This window comes from Penicillium cinerascens (assembly GCF_028974065.1).
Source record: "Penicillium cinerascens strain IBT 15544 chromosome Unknown scaffold_4_segment0_segment0, whole genome shotgun sequence".
NCBI classification, from domain to species: domain Eukaryota; kingdom Fungi; phylum Ascomycota; class Eurotiomycetes; order Eurotiales; family Aspergillaceae; genus Penicillium; species Penicillium cinerascens.
The window spans coordinates 1,850,010-1,868,170 of record NW_026695297.1 but is presented as its reverse complement, the minus strand read 5'-3'; the positions used below and the strand labels follow the sequence as shown (position 1 = coordinate 1,868,170).

Below are 18,161 nucleotides of genomic sequence, written 5' to 3'. Positions count from 1 at the left end.
ACAGAGAACGAAGGAGTATAAGCGGATCTAGGCGGAGGATAGTGGAATACTAGAACTATAGTATGATCGATGGAGGAATGTCGTTAAAGATGTAGCGCCGCGGTTAGTGTATAATGTCGATGAATGTGGCTTCTAACCCAGTAGAGGTAAAGCGTAGACGGTAATCGGTGGGTCAATAGTGCCTGATCTCTGCGAAGCTAAACGCGGAGAGACTATTACTGCTGTTAAGTGTATCGCTGCCGATGGTTGGTAAATAGATCCACTATTTATCTTCAAGGGCTCGACGTTTATAGAGACGTAGTATCATGGCAGCGAAGCCCTTCCACCGCGGACGCTCATGGCTATGTCTCCAAATGGCTAGATCTCTAATGAATTAGCTATTGAATGGCTTTAATACTTCCATAAGGCGACGATTAGTCGTACGTTAAAAGGAGAGAAACGTATCTTGCTATTCGATGGCTATAGTGCCCACTTTACGAAGGAGTTTCTGCAGAGATACGAGGATTATCAGCTTATTTGCTTCGCTTTTGAACCTCATTCAACGCACCTCTATCAACCGCTTAATGGAAAACCCTTTTTGAGCTATAAGCAGCACTTCCGGAGAGAGAATAATAACCTCGCGTTCCTCGCGGGTGAGCCTATCAGAAAGGCTGATTTCCTACGATGCATCGCGGATATACGACGACGAGCATTCAACGCATAGATTATTCGTGAATCCTTCAAAGAACGCGGCATTTAGCCACCAAATAGCACACATATCATCGAGAAGCTTGCCAATAGCCAGCTAGAGCTACCAGTGCTCTTAGCGCCTAATCTCCGTATATATAGGGAACAGACACCATCACCGCCGCCTACATCCTTAAGCGTCGAGAATACACCTCTAAAGAGCATCCAGGCTCTCGAAAAGAACCATAGGAAGCTATCGAAGATAGAAACCCTCACCTCGAAGCAACGGCGAGGCCTACTACGCATCTTCCAGCACAATAAGGTCATCGCAGAACGGGTAGCTCTCTCGAACGACATAATTAGCCAAATGACAGCCACTCGCGCCCTTCTACGACGGAATTATACTAAGCGACATATTAAACCACTCAGGCACACTGGTATCCTCAGCGTTCGCGATGCTAATCGGTCAATTATAGATAGGAAGGCAAAAGAGGCTATCCAGGAGAAGAAGCGGCTGGATAAACTACACACGAAGGTCTATGGTAAACCGCCACCAAAACAGCCTACCCAGGAGAGTGAGGCATCTATAGAAGCAGCGAGGGCAGGAGAAGAAGCAGGCGACCTTTTTTACCTAGATCCGAATCCAGCGCGATGATAATTAGCTGAATAGCATAGAATTTGGTCTACCGCTGATATTTGGTCTACCGGTAAGGCGCACCCTCACCGCCAGGTGGGGGGCGCTATTACGAGGCACTAATATGGCTTTGGTTTACAGCACTAGCGTGTTAACTTGTTAGACAGAACATTTGCAAGACTCAAATGTTCAAGTGCTTGCCAGAATGCTCGTACATATCCTCGTATATTAGTCCTGTGGCTGTTGTAGTGAGCGTGTTCGAACAAACCTTGGAATTGCTGCGGAGGCAATTCAAATACGCTCGCGAGATTCCACGTCTCTTGTGTCCTGTACATCTAGTCTGAAAGACCATTTGCAACAGTACTTGACCTGTCTTCCTTCACGCCAAGCGTAGAGCTACAAGTCAGCGTTCCACTACCAATTCCATTGCCGTGTCCATCTCTTTCCGTCTCGAAAGACCGATTTCAGCTCTTGCTGCTTGGTTTCAAGAGCCGCGCCTTTCTTAGAACTTCACTCCAGCCGCTGACCGTCCAGACCGCGAATCCAAGGCCTGAATCGGAGATTACAACATCTCGAACCTCTAGAGCAGTGCAAGGTGGCAAGCGTTCAGGAATCAGTCCTGGGTAATCCGCTGCTCCAGTCCTCACCCAAAATCTCACAACTCCCTTTTCATCACAGCACAACCATATGCGCCCGGGCAACGCGTCCCTGTTTAGATTGTAGTAGAGGAATTTCCCCGTCGTACAAGTCTCCGCATAACATCCTTGCACCAGAGAAGGGGGGCAAGACTTCCTCGGCCCCAAACACCAGGTCCCTTGGATTGAGTCCGTGGCCATCTGTGACGCTCTGCAACGCACTGCAGGAACCGGGCATGATGGGAATATGACAAAGCCACGGCGTGTCTGGGATTGGTACTTGTGGTCTTCCGTTCGGCATCTCCTGTTCGGGATTTGGAGATCGGTGTCTGGCGGCCGGTGTCTGGAGACGGAGCTGGCATGGGCCGAGCTGGATGATTACGAACCGACCGTCCTGTGGTTAGTTCTGTTTTGCTCTGTTCTATTCCACACTGATGCAGGTCAGGATTGAAGATGCTGGAGAAGATGAAGGGGGTAGGAAGGATCGTGTTGAAATGGGCGCTGGCTCCTCTCCGCCTGCAGGACTCGGCAGTGCTTGGACGTCTGGGCTGTCGTTCGGCCTGTTCCTGGAAGCCACGCTAGAACACCCGGTTACTTGACCTTGAGCACGACCTTGATGCGAAGGGATCACTGTTGGAAGCATCTTCCTGAGAGTCTTGGAACGTCTTCTCTGAGATGAGATGATCGCGTGCCGCAGAACGAGGAAGGGTTGAAGGAGCTCCACAGACCGTGATTCCATTGCTCCAACGACACGGAGATAGAATCCGGACCGACTGAGCCCATGGGGTTATTCCACTCATCGGCTTTTTTAGAAGCGCCTCAAGAGCCGGACATAGTCCATATTTTGCCCTAAAGAAACCTGGACAGACTTCTTTCTCTGCCGACGAGGATCATCGGCGCGACGCGATGAATTGGTGATTTTTGTGGTCGCAAGGGCATATGTTTCATCAACTTGATTTGCTTCCCATGCTAAAACCTGATTTGCTCCCGACGTGATGCTTCCCTGATAGCTGCGATGTGCCGCAAAGACCTGCGTCAGCACTATGTGCTTGTAGGGTTACAAGGCAAAAAGGCCGAGATCCCACTGGGCTCTTATAACTCCCGCCAACAGGAGTCAACGTCATGAACAGGGTCCATGGACTCGAGACAGCTCAAGGTTAGCGATGATATCAGGGGCGAATTCGCCACCACCCCCACCCCCATTCTTGCTTGGTGTGCTGATTTGCTTCGTAAAAGCTCATGATTTAGACGCTCCCATGGGTTGGAGGGGATGGGACCAGCACTGTATTCTCAATTAAGCATCGCGCCCAAATCATACGGGGCACATGATTCTCTATACCTAGGTACGGACCAGCGCAACCTTGGAGAAAGCGAAGACGGGATCGAATGAGCATCGATCAGACATTGCTAGAGATGGAAATCACGGATCTGTGCTATTTTCTCCCCAACTGCGACCGTTTCCATTTTCCATCTTCCAGCCCTATGAGGCTGGAACATGCTTCCTGCAAACCAGGATCCCGAACCTGATCCCGATATCGTTTCTTCCCCGCTATTAAGGAGCTTGGATCCTATCCTGTCCTGGATGATCTCATGACCACCTTTTCCCCCGCCAATCGTCGGGATGGTCTCATTATAGATTGGAGGGAGATCATATCGCCACTTAAATAACCGCGTTGCTCTCGGTTTGACTGTCGGATTGCTGTTTGATGATGTCGAGGATCTGGCGATGCGAACCGCCTGAACGGATAACGGAAATCACGCGCGAGACGGAGTCCTCTTCGCCACGCGAGATGACGTCCAGAAGCTGCTCGAGAAGGAAGTTGTAGTGCTGCAGCTCAGCCTCTATATCTTCTGGAAGCGCAATCTGGGCGTTTTCTGGTGTTGTTCCGATGCTGCTGTTGGGTCCGAGACGGTTCAGCTTTTACTCACACAAAACAGGACTCTCTCTCATCGTCCGAGGCCACGGGAGGTTGTTGAGAGGGAGGAGAAGAATCAAATGATCGAACTGACCAGAGGAGCAGGGCTGCTTACCTTGATGTTGCCGGCGAGGCCTGTTGTCTGGGGTTTTCTCCGGCCAGGTCTCCCTGGCTGCCAGCGTCGCTGGCTCCGAATGGAGCTGACATACCTAGGTATTGGGTGATGATCCGCTGGCTGTGGCGATGCTACAGAGATCAAGAGTTTGGATTATAGCAGAGTTGTCCGCACGTTGGATGCGAGACTGAATCGAAGACGACGAGTGCTTTTTGGGGTTGGCCCCTAGGAAGCGCCTTCATGATGAAGACGGTCAGTACTGGTGCAGGGGATGGAAGTGATAAAAAATGATAGAAAATGATGAATCTAAAGGGGCAAATGGGATTTGAAAGCAAGTTGGCAGATGCAGACGCAGAAAACCCACGAGAGTGGGAGAAGGATAAAGCGGTCGGCCATACAGTGATTGAGTTAGATGTGTTGTATTCTGGCTAGCTCGTCTTCTGGATCGACAAGGAGTGAAACTACGTCGAAGGGCTCGGTGAGAAAGAGAAGAGAGAAAACGTACGGGAGAAGAAAGGCCTGGTGGAAAGGTGGAACAATTTAAACCCTTCACAGAAACCCCCGTTTGTCCTGCTCGAGTCGATATTCGGCCAAACGACTTGGCGATGTTCTCCCAACGGGAATGGGCGGATCCGTGTTCCCCTTCACCTGGTCATTTGCCAGGTCTGCCTTCGTGTGGCCACCAGACAAGCCGTCATATCTTGTTTGTCGGATCTTTCACAAATAGTAACCTTTTGTCCCGACCCGGAAAAAAGTACCGGCCAATCTGCGTGCAATTCTGCAGTCTCCTCGTGGTCTCAAAAGTGTATCACAGTCGATTTGCCCCTAGACTTCATCCTCTTTCTTCCTGCTTCTGTGGCGTTGGTAGCTTGTTTGACACGTCGTCTCTTAGCATCGCCGGTGTCGGAAAGCAGTGGTGGTCGTCTGTTGGTTGGTGCTGACATCCCTTTTAGGCGTACATGAAGTGTGTTGGAATCGGCAGTGGCTCGGGGACAGAACACTCGCTTGTCACCACCTCGCGGTTTCCCCTCACAACGAGAAAGAGACTGCAGGGTTACGGCTGACGGTGATGGCTGTAATACTCTGCAGATTATCCGTCGACTGAACTGATATTGTCCAACTAAACATGTTTAGTATTGATGTTGCCACCAGGAACACACCGTCCGAGCCTCATTCTCCGACATGACCACCGGATTTCGCCCGCCAACAGGAGAAGACAGTTGACAGGCGGATCCGTTGGGACGCGTCAACTCAACCGACAATGGATATGATGCACGACGAGTTTAGTATGTGTTCCGTCGAGGTCTATGGCAGACCCTTCGCGCTCTCAGGAGCACGCTGTGATCCAGGTTTGACCCGAGGGCGCTGAAAGGGTTCTTCGATACTGCCAAAGCATGGGAGACATATAGGATCACCCAAAAGCCTAATGAACTGTTCAAGGTGAGTGCCGAAAGATTTCCAGTCGGAGAAACACCAGGGAAACATCAGGGTGTCATGGACAGCCGCCTTTGAAAGATCCTCAAGGTACGATCGACCCTGGTTTCCAAATTTACTGGCAGTGGGTAGCTTGCTGATTCGCGTCTTCTCGCAGCAATCAGACCCAGAAACCCTCTCTCGTGAGGGTCGAGTTGAGAGGGCTAACTTTTCATCCTCGATCCTTCACCCTGCCTCCGCCAACGACAGCAACTGACAACGATCCGGATCTCAGGCCCGCCGCCGCCCTCGCCGCCGCTCTCGCCCTCGAAGCTTGTGACAGGCCAAAGAAGGCTCTATCCAGCTAATCCAATTTATAGACCTTCAATCGTCGGGTGTCGATTCGAGGGGCCTGACTTTCCACCTCTAAACCTCCCTGCCTCCGCCATCGACAGTAACCCAACCCTCGTGCACGCCGCTGCCCTCGTCCCTCGAAACGTGTAATGTGCCACGACTATCTGAACTTAAGGACATAACTGAAATGGCGCTGCGTGTCTGTTGGGGCCTCGGCCAACTGAACAATTCGGACACGCGATGTGGCAACGACATATGACCGAAGGAACACACCACTTGGAGGAATGAATATGGATAATGCCGTGACGTTGATGAAGGACGTTGTGCCGGCCCGATGGTTTTAGAGTCAACAGGTTGTCGATGGCCTCGCTGTCACGCAGCGTACATGAAGGGCTTGTCTCCCAGCCCCGAAAAAATTCAGTTGGCCCTTGAGTTGGACATATGACAATGGAGCATGGCGTGCAGTTCTTGAATTGCAGCTCACACCAGACTCTGTTCTTTCGAGTCGACCCAGATTCATCGATGAGCTCGCAAGCTTGGTTTGGAGACGTGATCATGGATCATGCTATACAGCTATCTCTTCAACGGTTGCTCAGGACGAGGCCCGGCCTTCCCTATTGGCAAAGAGTCATCGATGAGATTGCGGGCTTGAGCTGGAGACATGATCATGGGCCATGCTATACAGCTGGCTAAGAAACTGCAGCTCACGGCATCCTCTGTCCTTCCCGGTCGGAAAAGAATCGTGGATGACTCGGCAAGGATTTGGAGGCATGATCATAGAGCGTGTCACACAACTTTCTCTTGAGCAGTGTCCAACTCATGTTCTGTCCTTTCCTGTCAACAAAGGGTCATCGATTATCTGGCTTCGCCTTGTATGGTATTTCATGTGGGTTGGCCTTCCAAGTTTGAGGTCGGAGCCTGAATGGTAAACCATGATACACAGCCGAAGAAACCACTGCTCGCCCCATGTTCTGTCCTAGTTGTCAAAGGGTTGGTCGATGACCCTGCAGGGTTGAGTTGGAAACAATGATGGAGCGTGTCCCAGCTGTCCAAGACTGCTGCTCGCGCCGAGTTTGTTGTGGCAAAGTCGACGGACTGTCGATGACGCTGGTTTCCATCCCCCAGGCTAAGTAAACCGCCGGATCGTGCGGTTTTACTAGCTTGCGAGTCTGCAAGTGGTCCTTGTCGACCAGCTCGCAGTAATATGGGGGATGGATCGTGTGAGCGTTGACTATTCTGCATTAATGTCCAGCGAAGGCTTCACCGGCCACCATCATTTGTGCGAACGCCAGCATCGATCATTCGCATCCCTTTCATACAGACCCCCTGAGGATCATCCAGGTCCTTGGGGGAATGATTCCTTGGGGTTTCCCGATGAAGGAGCTGGTGACCAAACAAGTTCGCCAGCATCATCCCTGAGGCTAGTCAACCGCCGGGTCGGGGCGGTCTCACGAGCCTGAAAGAGATTGTTGTCGAGAGGTCCGCGAAATAATAAGGGAGGGATGGATCGAGTGCTGGGTGTTTGACTATTCTGCATTAATGTCCGGCGAGGGCTTCACCGGTTAGCATCATTTGTGCGAACGCCAGCATCGATCATCTCGGTCCCTTTTATCAGTGCCCTTTGGGAAATGATTCTTGTGATTCCTCGATGGAGGCTGGTGGCAAAAGATATTTGCTGGCCTGCGAAATAAGAGGTTGTGGGGGAGAGAGGAATCTAAGAATCATTTCGGAAGGAAGCCTGCGTTGTTATCCGAGTCACGGTTAATGACTCGAGGCTGAGCCGCGCGTTAGCAACTTGAGATCTGCATCCCGGTCGCTTATTGTCCTGATACCAGGCCAGGACCTTCAGAAGGGTGTGAGCCAAATGAGTTGGAATGGGCAGCAAGTTGTGGTTAATGGCGAGGCTGGGATGGTGACGGGTCTTGGAGCAAACACTACTTTGCTCCAAACATCATGTCGACCACAGCTGGATTGAGAGGCGTACTTTTCGAACCACTAAAGCAAAATTGGGCTTTTTTCGTACCCAGGGGTGGTCCTGCTTGGCAGAAGATAAACAGATCTTGTCCAAACGCCATCACCAAGCACCAACCAGGCCGGCGTTTCTCGTTCAGAAAGGACGAAATGGACACTGGGACACCACACAGCCGTTTCTCAGACACGGGGGGATGGCAGGGGATAAAAGAGAATACCCCCAGAAAAACCCCAGCGGTCCCCTTTGGAAGAAACGCATGAAGAGGAGAAAAGAAGAGACCCTAGGAAGGTCATTGGGGACACGGCTCCACCGCGCGGGCAGGTGTCCAAAGCGAGCCTCTCATTTACGTCCATCTTTCTAGGATGATTGTCGGGAAAGTGGGAATTTCATGGTCGAAATCTCGCGAATACAGGATTTTGCAATCCTACTACATGGTTCGCGAAGTTGTTGCGCCCGGTATGATACACCTGGTCCGATAGGACAGGGGGCGAGGATCTTTTTGAACTTCTTCGTGGAGATTTGAGACGCCCGGGAAATCACACATTTCTATCGAGACGGTCCTTTAGGGAGGGCGATCTCTGACTGAATGTCTAGCGCATTATGGCGTACCTGTGGGATTATCTGATTGACAAGTGTCGGTCTCGTACGCAGCGAACGACCGTAGTTTCTGCCGAATCTCTGGCACCGAACCAACCCTACCTAGGGACTAGGGTAAGCCCCTGCCATTTGCCCAAACGCGCGGCAATGAAGGTCGAGGTCAGCAGGTTCAAAAGCTGCGTGATGGCCCGACTCTCATCATTCGTTTATTATTATTGATCTGTCTAAAAACACCGACTAACCAGGGGACCAAAAGAGCCAAGACTTTATGTGGTGGCCAAATGCTACAAATACTGGCAATACCCCGGAGGTACTGACAGGCTCCCGTCGATGACAGCGAGCTGAGACAATAATGAGCCCTTCGAGGTGTCTTTGGAGCACTCCAGAGCTCCCGCCACCAAAAACGAGTCATAGGCTGGCCTTAACCACCCGTTCGGGCTGTTTCATGCGGTCGTCCCAAGCTTTTTGCTGTGGGCATAGTGGTACGACCGCTGTCAGTGTATCGCGATTTTGATCGGCAGCATTACATAGCCCAGTAATTTTCGAAAACCTTTTATTTCATTAGTCAGTTTCGACTGTGGCAAGTTTGTTTTGCAATTCCGATGTTGTTCTGGCGATCGCAAATCTGATGGTTCCTGCGCCACACGCGTGTGATGTACTGAGTGGCGAGAACCTCGTGCTTGAAGCCGTGGTTTGGTTCGATTTTGACTTTTTCGTGTTATTTATGATGCTAGGCTCTAGTGTTTGGTAGTTTTTGTCAAGCTAGTCTGCGCTCCTACTTGGACTGCTAAGAGGTGGTCTGGAAAAGGTACCTAGTGTGGGTACGGATGAAGTAAATCGGACGAGCTGTCATGGCGGTCATTTCCCCGGGTTCATCCCCGGGCCTTGTAGTCTTGGCACCGACTAAGCACCGTTTTGAGCTACTTCCTAGTCAATCACGCAGATCACCAATTGACTCGTCAGCAGTATCAACCATCGCATATTCATACTTTCACTTACGTATGAGCTACAATCAGATATCACGTGTTTTACCACCGATAGGCCGGACTGAGAGGGTGCCGTGATTATTCCGCATGGTATGCTGGACTGGATTCCGACTACACCTCCCATCAACAATCCAAAAAGTCTTCGATGACTCACTCCTACAAGTCGATGAATTAATCCATTTTACCATATGTAGTTTGCAAAAACAAAATGAAACATTTGAAGACTGCCCTGAACTCGAAAAAAAGCGTATCGTTGCTCCCCGTAGCATAACCCCAAAGAGGCCCGTATACAACCCGCATTCCATACTACGCGCAAACCCAAAAATGCACTCGCGTATACACCCAAATAAGGCCCCTTGCCAGCCATAGTCCTGCTATATGATTGCTATCACACAAATCCCACCTTCTTCCTCCCATCGCCAACCACCACATCTCGGGTCTATATTATACATCGCCAACAGCCAACGGCACTCAAGACCGACATCATGCAGCTCACCACAGTGCTCACCCTCTCAGCCTCCCTGCTAGCAGCACAGGTCACGGCACTGCACGCCGACCCCGAAAACCCAATGGGCATCCACAACCCAGACCTCTACAACAATGAGCGCGCCGCAGTAAACCACGGCCCAGCCGCGAACGCCGAAATCCCAGCCTACATGGCTCCCCTCGTCTCCTCCATGGCCTCCGCAATGGCCGCGTCCAAGATGCACAAGCCCACGTCGACACCCTCGCACGCATCCGCCTCGCACGTCCCAGCATGGTCCAACGTCGCCATGGCACCACACCCAAACCTGCCCATCTACCCCGACGTCCCCATGTACTCCCAGGGCTCAATGTACTCCAGCCTCGCCATGTCCACTCCCGTCTCAACCCCCTACGCCAGGTCCTCCAACGCACCCATGTCCTCGAACATGTACATGAGCTCAATGCTCACCAAAGCCTCCTCAACCCCCCTCAGCTCAATGGCTCGGCCTACCCGCTCTGCCACCCATGCCTTCAAGCAGTATGCTAAGCAGCACTTCAACCAGCCCCAGCATCCCGCTTTCCACCCCGCGCATGTTCATGCTCTGGGCGACGGCGGTATCGCGCCCATCGAGCCCTTGGCGCCCGGTTCCGATGTCGCGCCGGTGCACATTGAAAAGCACCATGGTGCTGATGAGGGTAATGCGTTCTGTATGGGAGTGTGCTATCCTAGTGAGGAGGAGGCTCAGTGCCCGCAGCCTGAGGTGAGTTTTTTTCTTTTCTTCGGTCTTTTCTTTCTTTTGGATCTGGATGTGCTAATCCTTTGTAGACTTCGCCTGTCTACAGAAGTTCTCACGGTTGCTGGACTTGCTGCTTTACTGCCGGTGACTTTTAGATCTTTTAAATCTAACCTAGGTGGGGTTATGACGGGAGGTAGAGTGATGATGTGGGTTTTGTTCATGTGTGGTGTTTCAAAGTATAGGTGGATTGGTGAGATATATGACTTCATTGTCTTGGGGAAGTTTTGGCTCTGGTGTATTTCATTTCTGATTTCTACTTTGCTTCTGCAAATTTCTTCTTAATTTATTATTCAGAATGTATACCGGAATAGAATTGTTTCTTCAGTAAACGGGGCACAGTTGTACCTAGATGGCTGTATGTCTGGTTCGATGGGGTTCGGTTAGGGCTAATTTGCCTGCTAAGCCTCAACATGCTAAGCCTCAACCGCTCCCCCGCGCATCTCCACCGGTAATTTAAAGTGTGACAGCTTTACTAAGACAAACGATCGTCTCCACGGTTTCCTGTCGGCCTTGTAAAGCTAATTCATTCGTCTAGGTCAAAATACACGAGGATCGTAGCGGGGCTCAAAATCCGATCACAAGTGGCTGCCTGCGACGCCGATAGAATTTACCATTTGTTCGTCATTTGTTAGAGTCACCCCTGGTCTTGTGTGGGTTGGTAGCACACTAGTCACCTTGGACGGTCCAGTGCGCTGGGGGCCGAATTTGGCATGTACTTTTGAAGCAACTTGGTATCCTCGATGCAAGCGGATATAGGCTAAGTCGCCAACCTTCAGTGCGAGTGATTGGTGCTTCGAATCAACCCTTCTTTCACGACTGTCTTAGCGCAGTGAATCGCGTCTAAAGCATCCAAGCAGCCGATCATCCGATCTGGTCGTCTTCCCTGTCGTTGCTGACTGGGCCGAGCAGGCTAGCAAACGATTCAAAGCCCTCAGATTCAGATATGTAACCGATGCGATACGGGCTCCGAGGTGTCTCTAAAAGCATTCACCGTTTTGGGAAGGCATACGTTACAGTAGCTTATTGGGAAAGACGGCTTTGGATGGAGCTTGGTAGCGGATGAAAATGAATATATTTCAATCCCAGATTGTTCTACGGTCGTCATCCTCAAGTGCCCAGGTGGCCATATATGTGGAGGTCGGCATTGCCACTGACAGCTGATCTATATTTAGAAAAGAAAGGGGTTTATATCATGAAAAGTTCTCTTTTTCATTTCAGATTAGAAGAAATGTCTAAGTGCTAAGCTTTGGAAATCAAAATTGTATCCGAGTAGAATCCATCCTCGTCATAACCCTCGCTCAGGGCCATCCAGTAGAAGCAAAAGTGAAGAAAGTAATGATTTGAATCGAAAAGAATCAAATCTCTATTCAGGCTTCCTGGGCCCGTGCCTGCACAGACCCAATGACAATGGGTGCCGACTTCTCACAACTATCGCCCCAAACAGCACTGCTGGCCGGGAAGATGGAGCCCGAGTCGGCCATCTCAACGGCAACCACGTCGGTGTTGGACGCGTATTGCGGAACAACCAGCTCGACGCCCTTGATCGCAGCGCTGGACGAGAAGTAGGGGTTGTGTCGCGGGGGAAGGGGCCGCTGGGTTTTCTCGTACATGCTACCGAGATAGTCGGAGGCAGTGCTGGAGTAAGACGAAGCCACGGAGGGCGTGTTTGTCAGAGACGGAGCGTTGGTGCCGCCGACCAGACCGGGCAGGCTGGTGGTGCTGCGGTGAGAGCGCCGAGCAAGCATCGTCTCGTTGCCGCCGTGGAACCGAGAGAGGTAGTTCCAGGCGTCGGAAGAGGCGAGCGAGGTGCCCGCGCCACCGAGTATTACGGGCTTCCATTCGGTGGGGTCGAGATCTGATCTGGCTTCGTGGGTCTCGGAGGGTATCCTGATGGTGGGGATTGGGTTGGATGGAAACCGGGTTGGAGTCATGGGTGGCACGATAGTTCGTGGGGAGAGAGGGGGGGATGTGGGAGGTGTTGTGGAGTTGATTGAAGACATGTTGGTCATGGAGGGCATGGAAGCAGAAAGTGGTTTGCAGGAGTCTTTACGACGGCAACTAGGGTTGGTGTTAATTGAGACATGCTTCTAATAAATGGAGACGGGAATAGAAATACCTTTCACTGCAGTACAGGACGGTGTTGCTAGGGACGGTGATTTGTCTTTCGCACATTGCACTATTGATGGCGTTAGCATGTATTTAAAACAAGATCGACCGAGCCGGGGGCACGGGCGATGACGGCAGCCGGCATGCAGGGAAAAGCCTTGCCCCCCCCCTGAGAGATAAGGATGGACAACGTACCAAAAATTGAGGAAACTGGCAGCCATATCAAAGTCGGCTTCGTCGTCCCTGTTCCTGCTCACGCCCCGAGAGTGACCAGAGCCCAGCTTGGAGATGGACAGGCTCGCGCCGGAAGTACCTCGCCGATGTATCACAGGACGTGACTTGGGCTTGGAGGCATGAGGAGAGGAAGGGGAACGACGGTGGGAAGTAGTTTGAGTCATATGGGGTGGCGGTGAAGCCGTGGCTTCAAATGCCTCACACTATCTTATCGTCACAGGGACCCTGGTGTGGAGCACGAGGGATTTGAAAGAATGGGCTGGTGTTGCACGCAATTTTGCGGTCAACAGAAACACGGGTCGATGCAGGATCATTAACTTCTGGAAGGCAAATATGTATGTTCTCCAGGAAACACGGGGCAATGGGGAATGAAGCTGATAAGACGTTAGTTTCTGTGTCACTTGTCGCAGCGCCGGATTATCCTTATCCATCCGCGCTGAGTGGGGGGAGATAAGGCCGGTCGCAGCCAGTAGCGGACGAGGTCTTTGACATACCGGAATGAGACTATGAGATCTGAGTGGGCAATGATGATAATGTGATGGTGTCTAAGATATAGGGCTGTGAAGAAAAGGACCCCAGGAATGGAGGGGAAGAGAGTATAAATAAAAGAGGTGGACGAGCACACCGTGACAACCTTGGAAGTGTTCTAGACTCTAGACTCGATGGACGACCCTCGGGTCTCCCCCCCACTCACGCATATGGGTAGCCTCGGGCTGCGGAATCCCGGCCAAGGGAACGCGCAATGGATGTCCAGACTGGCTGACTCATTCGTTTTCCTTTTTCGGCTTTCTATAATTATCTTCTGTTTCTGTTGCGTTGCAGTTGCCCCTCTTTATTGCGTTCAATTCCATCCATTTTTACCCATGTTGTCGAAGAAAATATCCTCGGGTATATCTTATCTTAGTTCGTAGGCGATCTAGATCCAAGCGCAACGTGCTCGGGCGATACGCTCTGCAGCCTAACTTCCAGGTTTACCTGCATAACACCACACACTAGTGCGCTAGGGTGGACAGGGGAAACTTCTCCGGCGGGGGGTCGGGGCCGGATTTTGATGGCACCATTCCCGGATCGAGTACCCCGGTGGAACAGGCCAACCTTCCAGGAATGACGCCATAAATGCCTCTGAGCTGAATACTTGTAGAAATAATAATGGTGTGCGCAACACATGAAAAAAAATAATCGTTGAATTAAAAATAAGAAGTAAAAAGAGTTATTAAAAGATGGATCTGGTTCGGGCGGTGGAACCCCCTCGTCCCACAGTGACACATCCTTGACACGTAGAGTAGAGTAGAGTGCGGATCTGGCCGTGCACACCGGACTCTGTTCTGGCCAAAGTTGATCGGCTTGATCGTCATGGCAGACTGGGGAGGTGTGTTGGTGTTGGCCGGTCAGACGCTTTGTCCTGAATCTAGAACCGTTGTCCTTGTCTCGGGATTTATCATCCTAACGGTCGATCTTCCGTTACGTGTGTTTCGGGTCCGTGGAGTCGACGGGGAAGGAGACTGATGCCTGGAGGATCGGTCTCGTGCTAGTCTGTAGTCATAATTAAGCATAATGGTTGAATTGGAGGTCGATCACTCTGGGGCAGTGAAGTCATTGAAAATTTTGTGGATAAAAAGAATTCAAAATAGAAATCAAGATGCTTCCGCGGACTCCTTGACTGGCATTGCGAGTGCCGGAAACGGTCGGGATAAAAACAAACTCGAAGAGTTTTCACAGATGAGTGTATACACACGTCAGAATATGTTTTGCCCTCTCCATTCTATTGTGTGAACCGACTCCTGCGCCCTCCGTTCCAAACCCTGGGCCGCTGCCGCCGTTGACCTTGGATTGGGTCGTGACGCACCCTCCGGGGAGGGTGTATGCATCATCAACTATCAAACAGCCCCTTGGGGGGGATCCGGGAAAATATCTTAGACCTGGAAAGTCGATGACCCCATTGTGGACCCCTACCGAGCTTGTTCGAGTATATTGTTTGGGGTTCCATGGGTAAATGGCAAAAAGTTTAGTTTATAGCACTGAGGGTATCTATAATGACATATCGTACACACACTCTTTAACTGGCCTGGTCCATCGCCGTTGGCTCGGCCGTAGCTGCTTGATTCTTCGCCGAGACCTTCGGGACCGATTGGACCTCCTCCGGGGCCTTAGTCTCGGTTTTCCCGACCGTTGTTTTACCCAAGAATCGATCGGGTACGCCACGCGCCGCGGTGCCTGCAGCGCCAACGAAGCAGCCCAGCATCGAACTCCAGATGTACCCTTGGGACAGCATCTTTCGGATTTGCCCATATGCGTAGGAATTAGCGTAAGGGAGTGATGTCTCTGGATCACGATACCGAGATGGTAATGAGGTGATGACACAAAGTGATGACGAGATTTCTGCGATGGATTAGTATTGGCTCAATTGCTTGCAAGATTCACGATCACGTACTGGTCAAGCGAGGCGGCTTTCTAGCGTTGAAATACATGCTGTACTTTTTACTATGTGCCGTCCTATCGTCGAAGTTCTCGAGGATCGTCAGGTTGCGCCCGGTCTTTTCGATAACCGGCGGGACGGGCGGCACCTCTGACTGTGCTGGCAAGCCATTCACTTCAGGTGACTGAAGAGGTGCCGGCGGGGCTGAACCGGGTTGGGGGCCCTGGATTGCAGCAATCTCGGGCGGCGTGGTGTGCAGGGGGGCTGCATCGGTCGACTTGACGGAAGGGGCTTGAGGGCCCAATGGGGTGGCTGCAGGTGCAGGCTCTGGCTGAAGTGTCACCTGCTGCAAATGCCCCGTTGTACTAGGCCCGATGTTAGTCTGAGAGCCGTCCCCTGAATCTGTTTGTGTGTCGGCGCTTGTGGCGGTCGGGGGATTTGTTTGATCAGGTGCCGGCTGCGAGGCTTCGGTCTCGGCATTTGTTTGCGGTGGCTTTTGATCGACGTCCATGGCATTGACCTCCTTCGGAGGAGTTTCTGTCGACGTTGGACTGGGTGGTTTATCGGTCACGGGTGCATCAGGTTTAGGAGGCGCCGGGATTTCCACGACCGGCGTTGGATACTTATCAGAAAACTTGGTCGTGGAAGCTGGGGTCTCGGCGGTGCTGTCGACGGGGGTATCGGCGGCCTTGTTCTCATCTTGCTTGGTAGAGTCGGCCGCTGGTTCGTTTTCACTAACTTGATCGTTGGATTTGGCGGGTTCGACCGTGCTAGGTGCAGCGGGTATTGGAGGTGCTGTCGAAGCTGACACGTTCCCCGGGACAGGAGGATTTTGGGGATCGTTCTGATCAGATGGCGGGATAGCAGTGGGTTGGCCATTTGCTACCGGAGAAGGAGCACCTTCAGGATGGGCGGGGCCGGGGGCGCTCAAAGGTAACTGTTGCGTGTGTGCAGGAGTAGGAGGAGCACTCTGAGGACCCTGTGATTCCGTAGCTTTCTCCTCGTTCTTTTTCTTCTTGGGATCATCCTTCTCCGACTTGGGCTTATCCGGCTTCACCTTGATATCGACCTTGCCCACTCGGGTGAGACGGCCATTCGTCCATGTAGCCACTCCGCTCCAGAAGGATATGACAGGGCCATCGAGGCGGCGGTTCTGCAGCGCCTCGATCTTGGCTTTTCGCTCCTCCGCCCTCCTTTTCTCCGCTGCTTCCCACCGATTCACGCTCTTGCTGTTGAGTCGTTCGATCCTCGCTGCCTCCGCGAGATGATCTTCTTGGGTCATTTCCTTGGGCTTCAGATGGGCCTTCCGCTTCTCCGCCTCTTTCATTGTAGCAATGATGCGAATGCGCTTCTCCTGACTATCCTTGAGGCGCGCATGGGTGATTTCCTTGTTGGCCATGGTCTGCCTGCGAGACGAGGTCCGTGTAGGGCCGTCTTCCAGCGTAGGGAGCCATGAGATACGCTCCGACTTCTTTTTCGGTCGGGGAGGAGGCACGGCGGAGACGGCGGTAGGGTCGATTTTGACGCGCTTTCGTAGGGTCTGAAATCGGAGGTCATTCTGCGCTCGGCGTTTCTTGCGCTCTTCCTTCTGGAGTTGCTTTTCACCCTCCAAGTCGCTCTGGGCGTTCGGACCCTGGTCTTCATCATCGTCCGAGGAAGATTCAAGTCCCATATCCTCTTCCTCCGCTGCGTCTGCATCCTCTGCGAATTCATTATCATCATCCACCTCCTCGAATAGTAGAGCAAGGTCGTCGTCTGCGGCGGCTTCGAGGAGCGCAGACATATGTAGTCCAGCGGTGCTTCGCTTCGCGCGCCCGGAAATCAAGGACTCCACGGGCACCTCTGTCTCCTGGACCTCCTCCTCCTCCTCTTCCTCCCCCGAAGAAGACTGGAGCCCCGCATATGGATCATCTTCGAGAGTGTCGGCCATGGCGCACGTCTTTAGAGTCCGGGGAAGCGAGGATCGATCGGGTTGTGGTCGAGCATGAGACAGCAGCCGGATGTACGGCAAATCACGGCTGCAAATGGATATAGTATAGCGTGTGAGCACTCTCAGGTAGCTCAGGTAGCTCAGGCAAGCGAGTGTGTAATGAAAGGACACGACTAGGAAAGTTGACGCAAGATTTCCAGAGTGTCGCGCTAATGTGAGGATCGTGTGGCTTGTCCCGTGGCGCGTGGTGCCTTGAAGCCTCAGGCAGAAATAACGACTCACTAGTCAACTGTTTACCAGTTTCAATGTGTCCATGTGTCCATCTTCGCGATTACTCTTATGTTCTGTTCGGTTGGCCATTGTTGACGGGCGCCCCACCAGTCCACGAATCCGTGAGCATTACAGCCTACGCGCCTTGCCCACTCTCCGGGACTTCCGTGCCGGCGCCAAAGCCGAAACATCTCTCCCCCTACCCCCCGGCAAAGGTTGGCCGATCCAGCAGAAGCAAAAGAAGCGAACATGTTCGTCTACTGATATTCGAAGATGAATGGCATGCAATCCGACCATTGAACCTGTCTATCATTGCGGGTCTAAATCTCTGAATCGGCACGACCAGGACCAGGACCATGACCAGGACCAAGACACGTACCTGACCCATCCCTTGCTCGCCTCCAAAACAACATTTGGGCGCGGTTTCGGAACAGCAGGACGGGTCCCTTGCATTGGCAATTTCGTCACCCGGTTCGCCAGGCACAATTGAGCCGTGCTTCTGCACCATGACTGTGAAGTCCGACTGGAGAGGACATGACGCATGGGAATGCGGGGCTTCGTTTCGTTTCCACGCTTGCTTCTCACCGGGCATGCCATAAACACGCCTTCATGACAGGAACAGCGCGGACCGTCTCGAGGGAATGCCGGGGTCTGT

At 52.2% G+C, this 18,161-nt stretch overlaps 5 protein-coding genes across 5 annotated transcripts; 2 read left to right on the top strand and 3 right to left on the bottom strand.

Annotated features, from left to right (window-relative positions):
• Nucleotides 1-1,987: 1,987 nt before the first annotated feature.
• Nucleotides 1,988-2,534, top strand: N7498_008684 (uncharacterized protein; the record flags this gene model as incomplete). The annotated part of the gene is made up of 3 exons (XM_058455746.1): nt 1,988-2,010; nt 2,074-2,334; nt 2,381-2,534. 3 exons carry the CDS (start codon nt 1,988-1,990, stop codon nt 2,532-2,534), a joined length of 438 nt encoding a protein of 145 aa, XP_058305734.1.
• Nucleotides 2,535-3,595: 1,061 nt separating this feature from the next.
• Nucleotides 3,596-4,058, bottom strand: N7498_008683 (uncharacterized protein; the record flags this gene model as incomplete). Its single annotated transcript, XM_058455745.1, has 2 exons — nt 3,596-3,830; nt 3,967-4,058. The coding sequence occupies 2 exons, from the start codon at nt 4,056-4,058 to the stop codon at nt 3,596-3,598; spliced, it is 327 nt and encodes a 108-aa protein (XP_058305733.1).
• A 5,715-nt stretch (nt 4,059-9,773) lies between these two features.
• On the top strand, nt 9,774-10,645 carry N7498_008682 (uncharacterized protein; the record flags this gene model as incomplete). The annotated part of the gene is made up of 2 exons (XM_058455744.1): nt 9,774-10,514; nt 10,580-10,645. The coding sequence occupies 2 exons, from the start codon at nt 9,774-9,776 to the stop codon at nt 10,643-10,645; spliced, it is 807 nt and encodes a 268-aa protein (XP_058305732.1).
• Nucleotides 10,646-11,917: 1,272 nt separating this feature from the next.
• N7498_008681 (uncharacterized protein) lies at nt 11,918-13,054 on the bottom strand (the record flags this gene model as incomplete). Its single annotated transcript, XM_058455743.1, has 3 exons — nt 11,918-12,608; nt 12,667-12,726; nt 12,852-13,054. The coding sequence occupies 3 exons, from the start codon at nt 13,052-13,054 to the stop codon at nt 11,918-11,920; spliced, it is 954 nt and encodes a 317-aa protein (XP_058305731.1).
• A 1,892-nt stretch (nt 13,055-14,946) lies between these two features.
• Nucleotides 14,947-17,236, bottom strand: N7498_008680 (putative signal transducer; the record flags this gene model as incomplete). Its single annotated transcript, XM_058455742.1, has 2 exons — nt 14,947-15,269; nt 15,322-17,236. The coding sequence occupies 2 exons, from the start codon at nt 17,234-17,236 to the stop codon at nt 14,947-14,949; spliced, it is 2,238 nt and encodes a 745-aa protein (XP_058305730.1).
• Nucleotides 17,237-18,161: the final 925 nt, after the last annotated feature.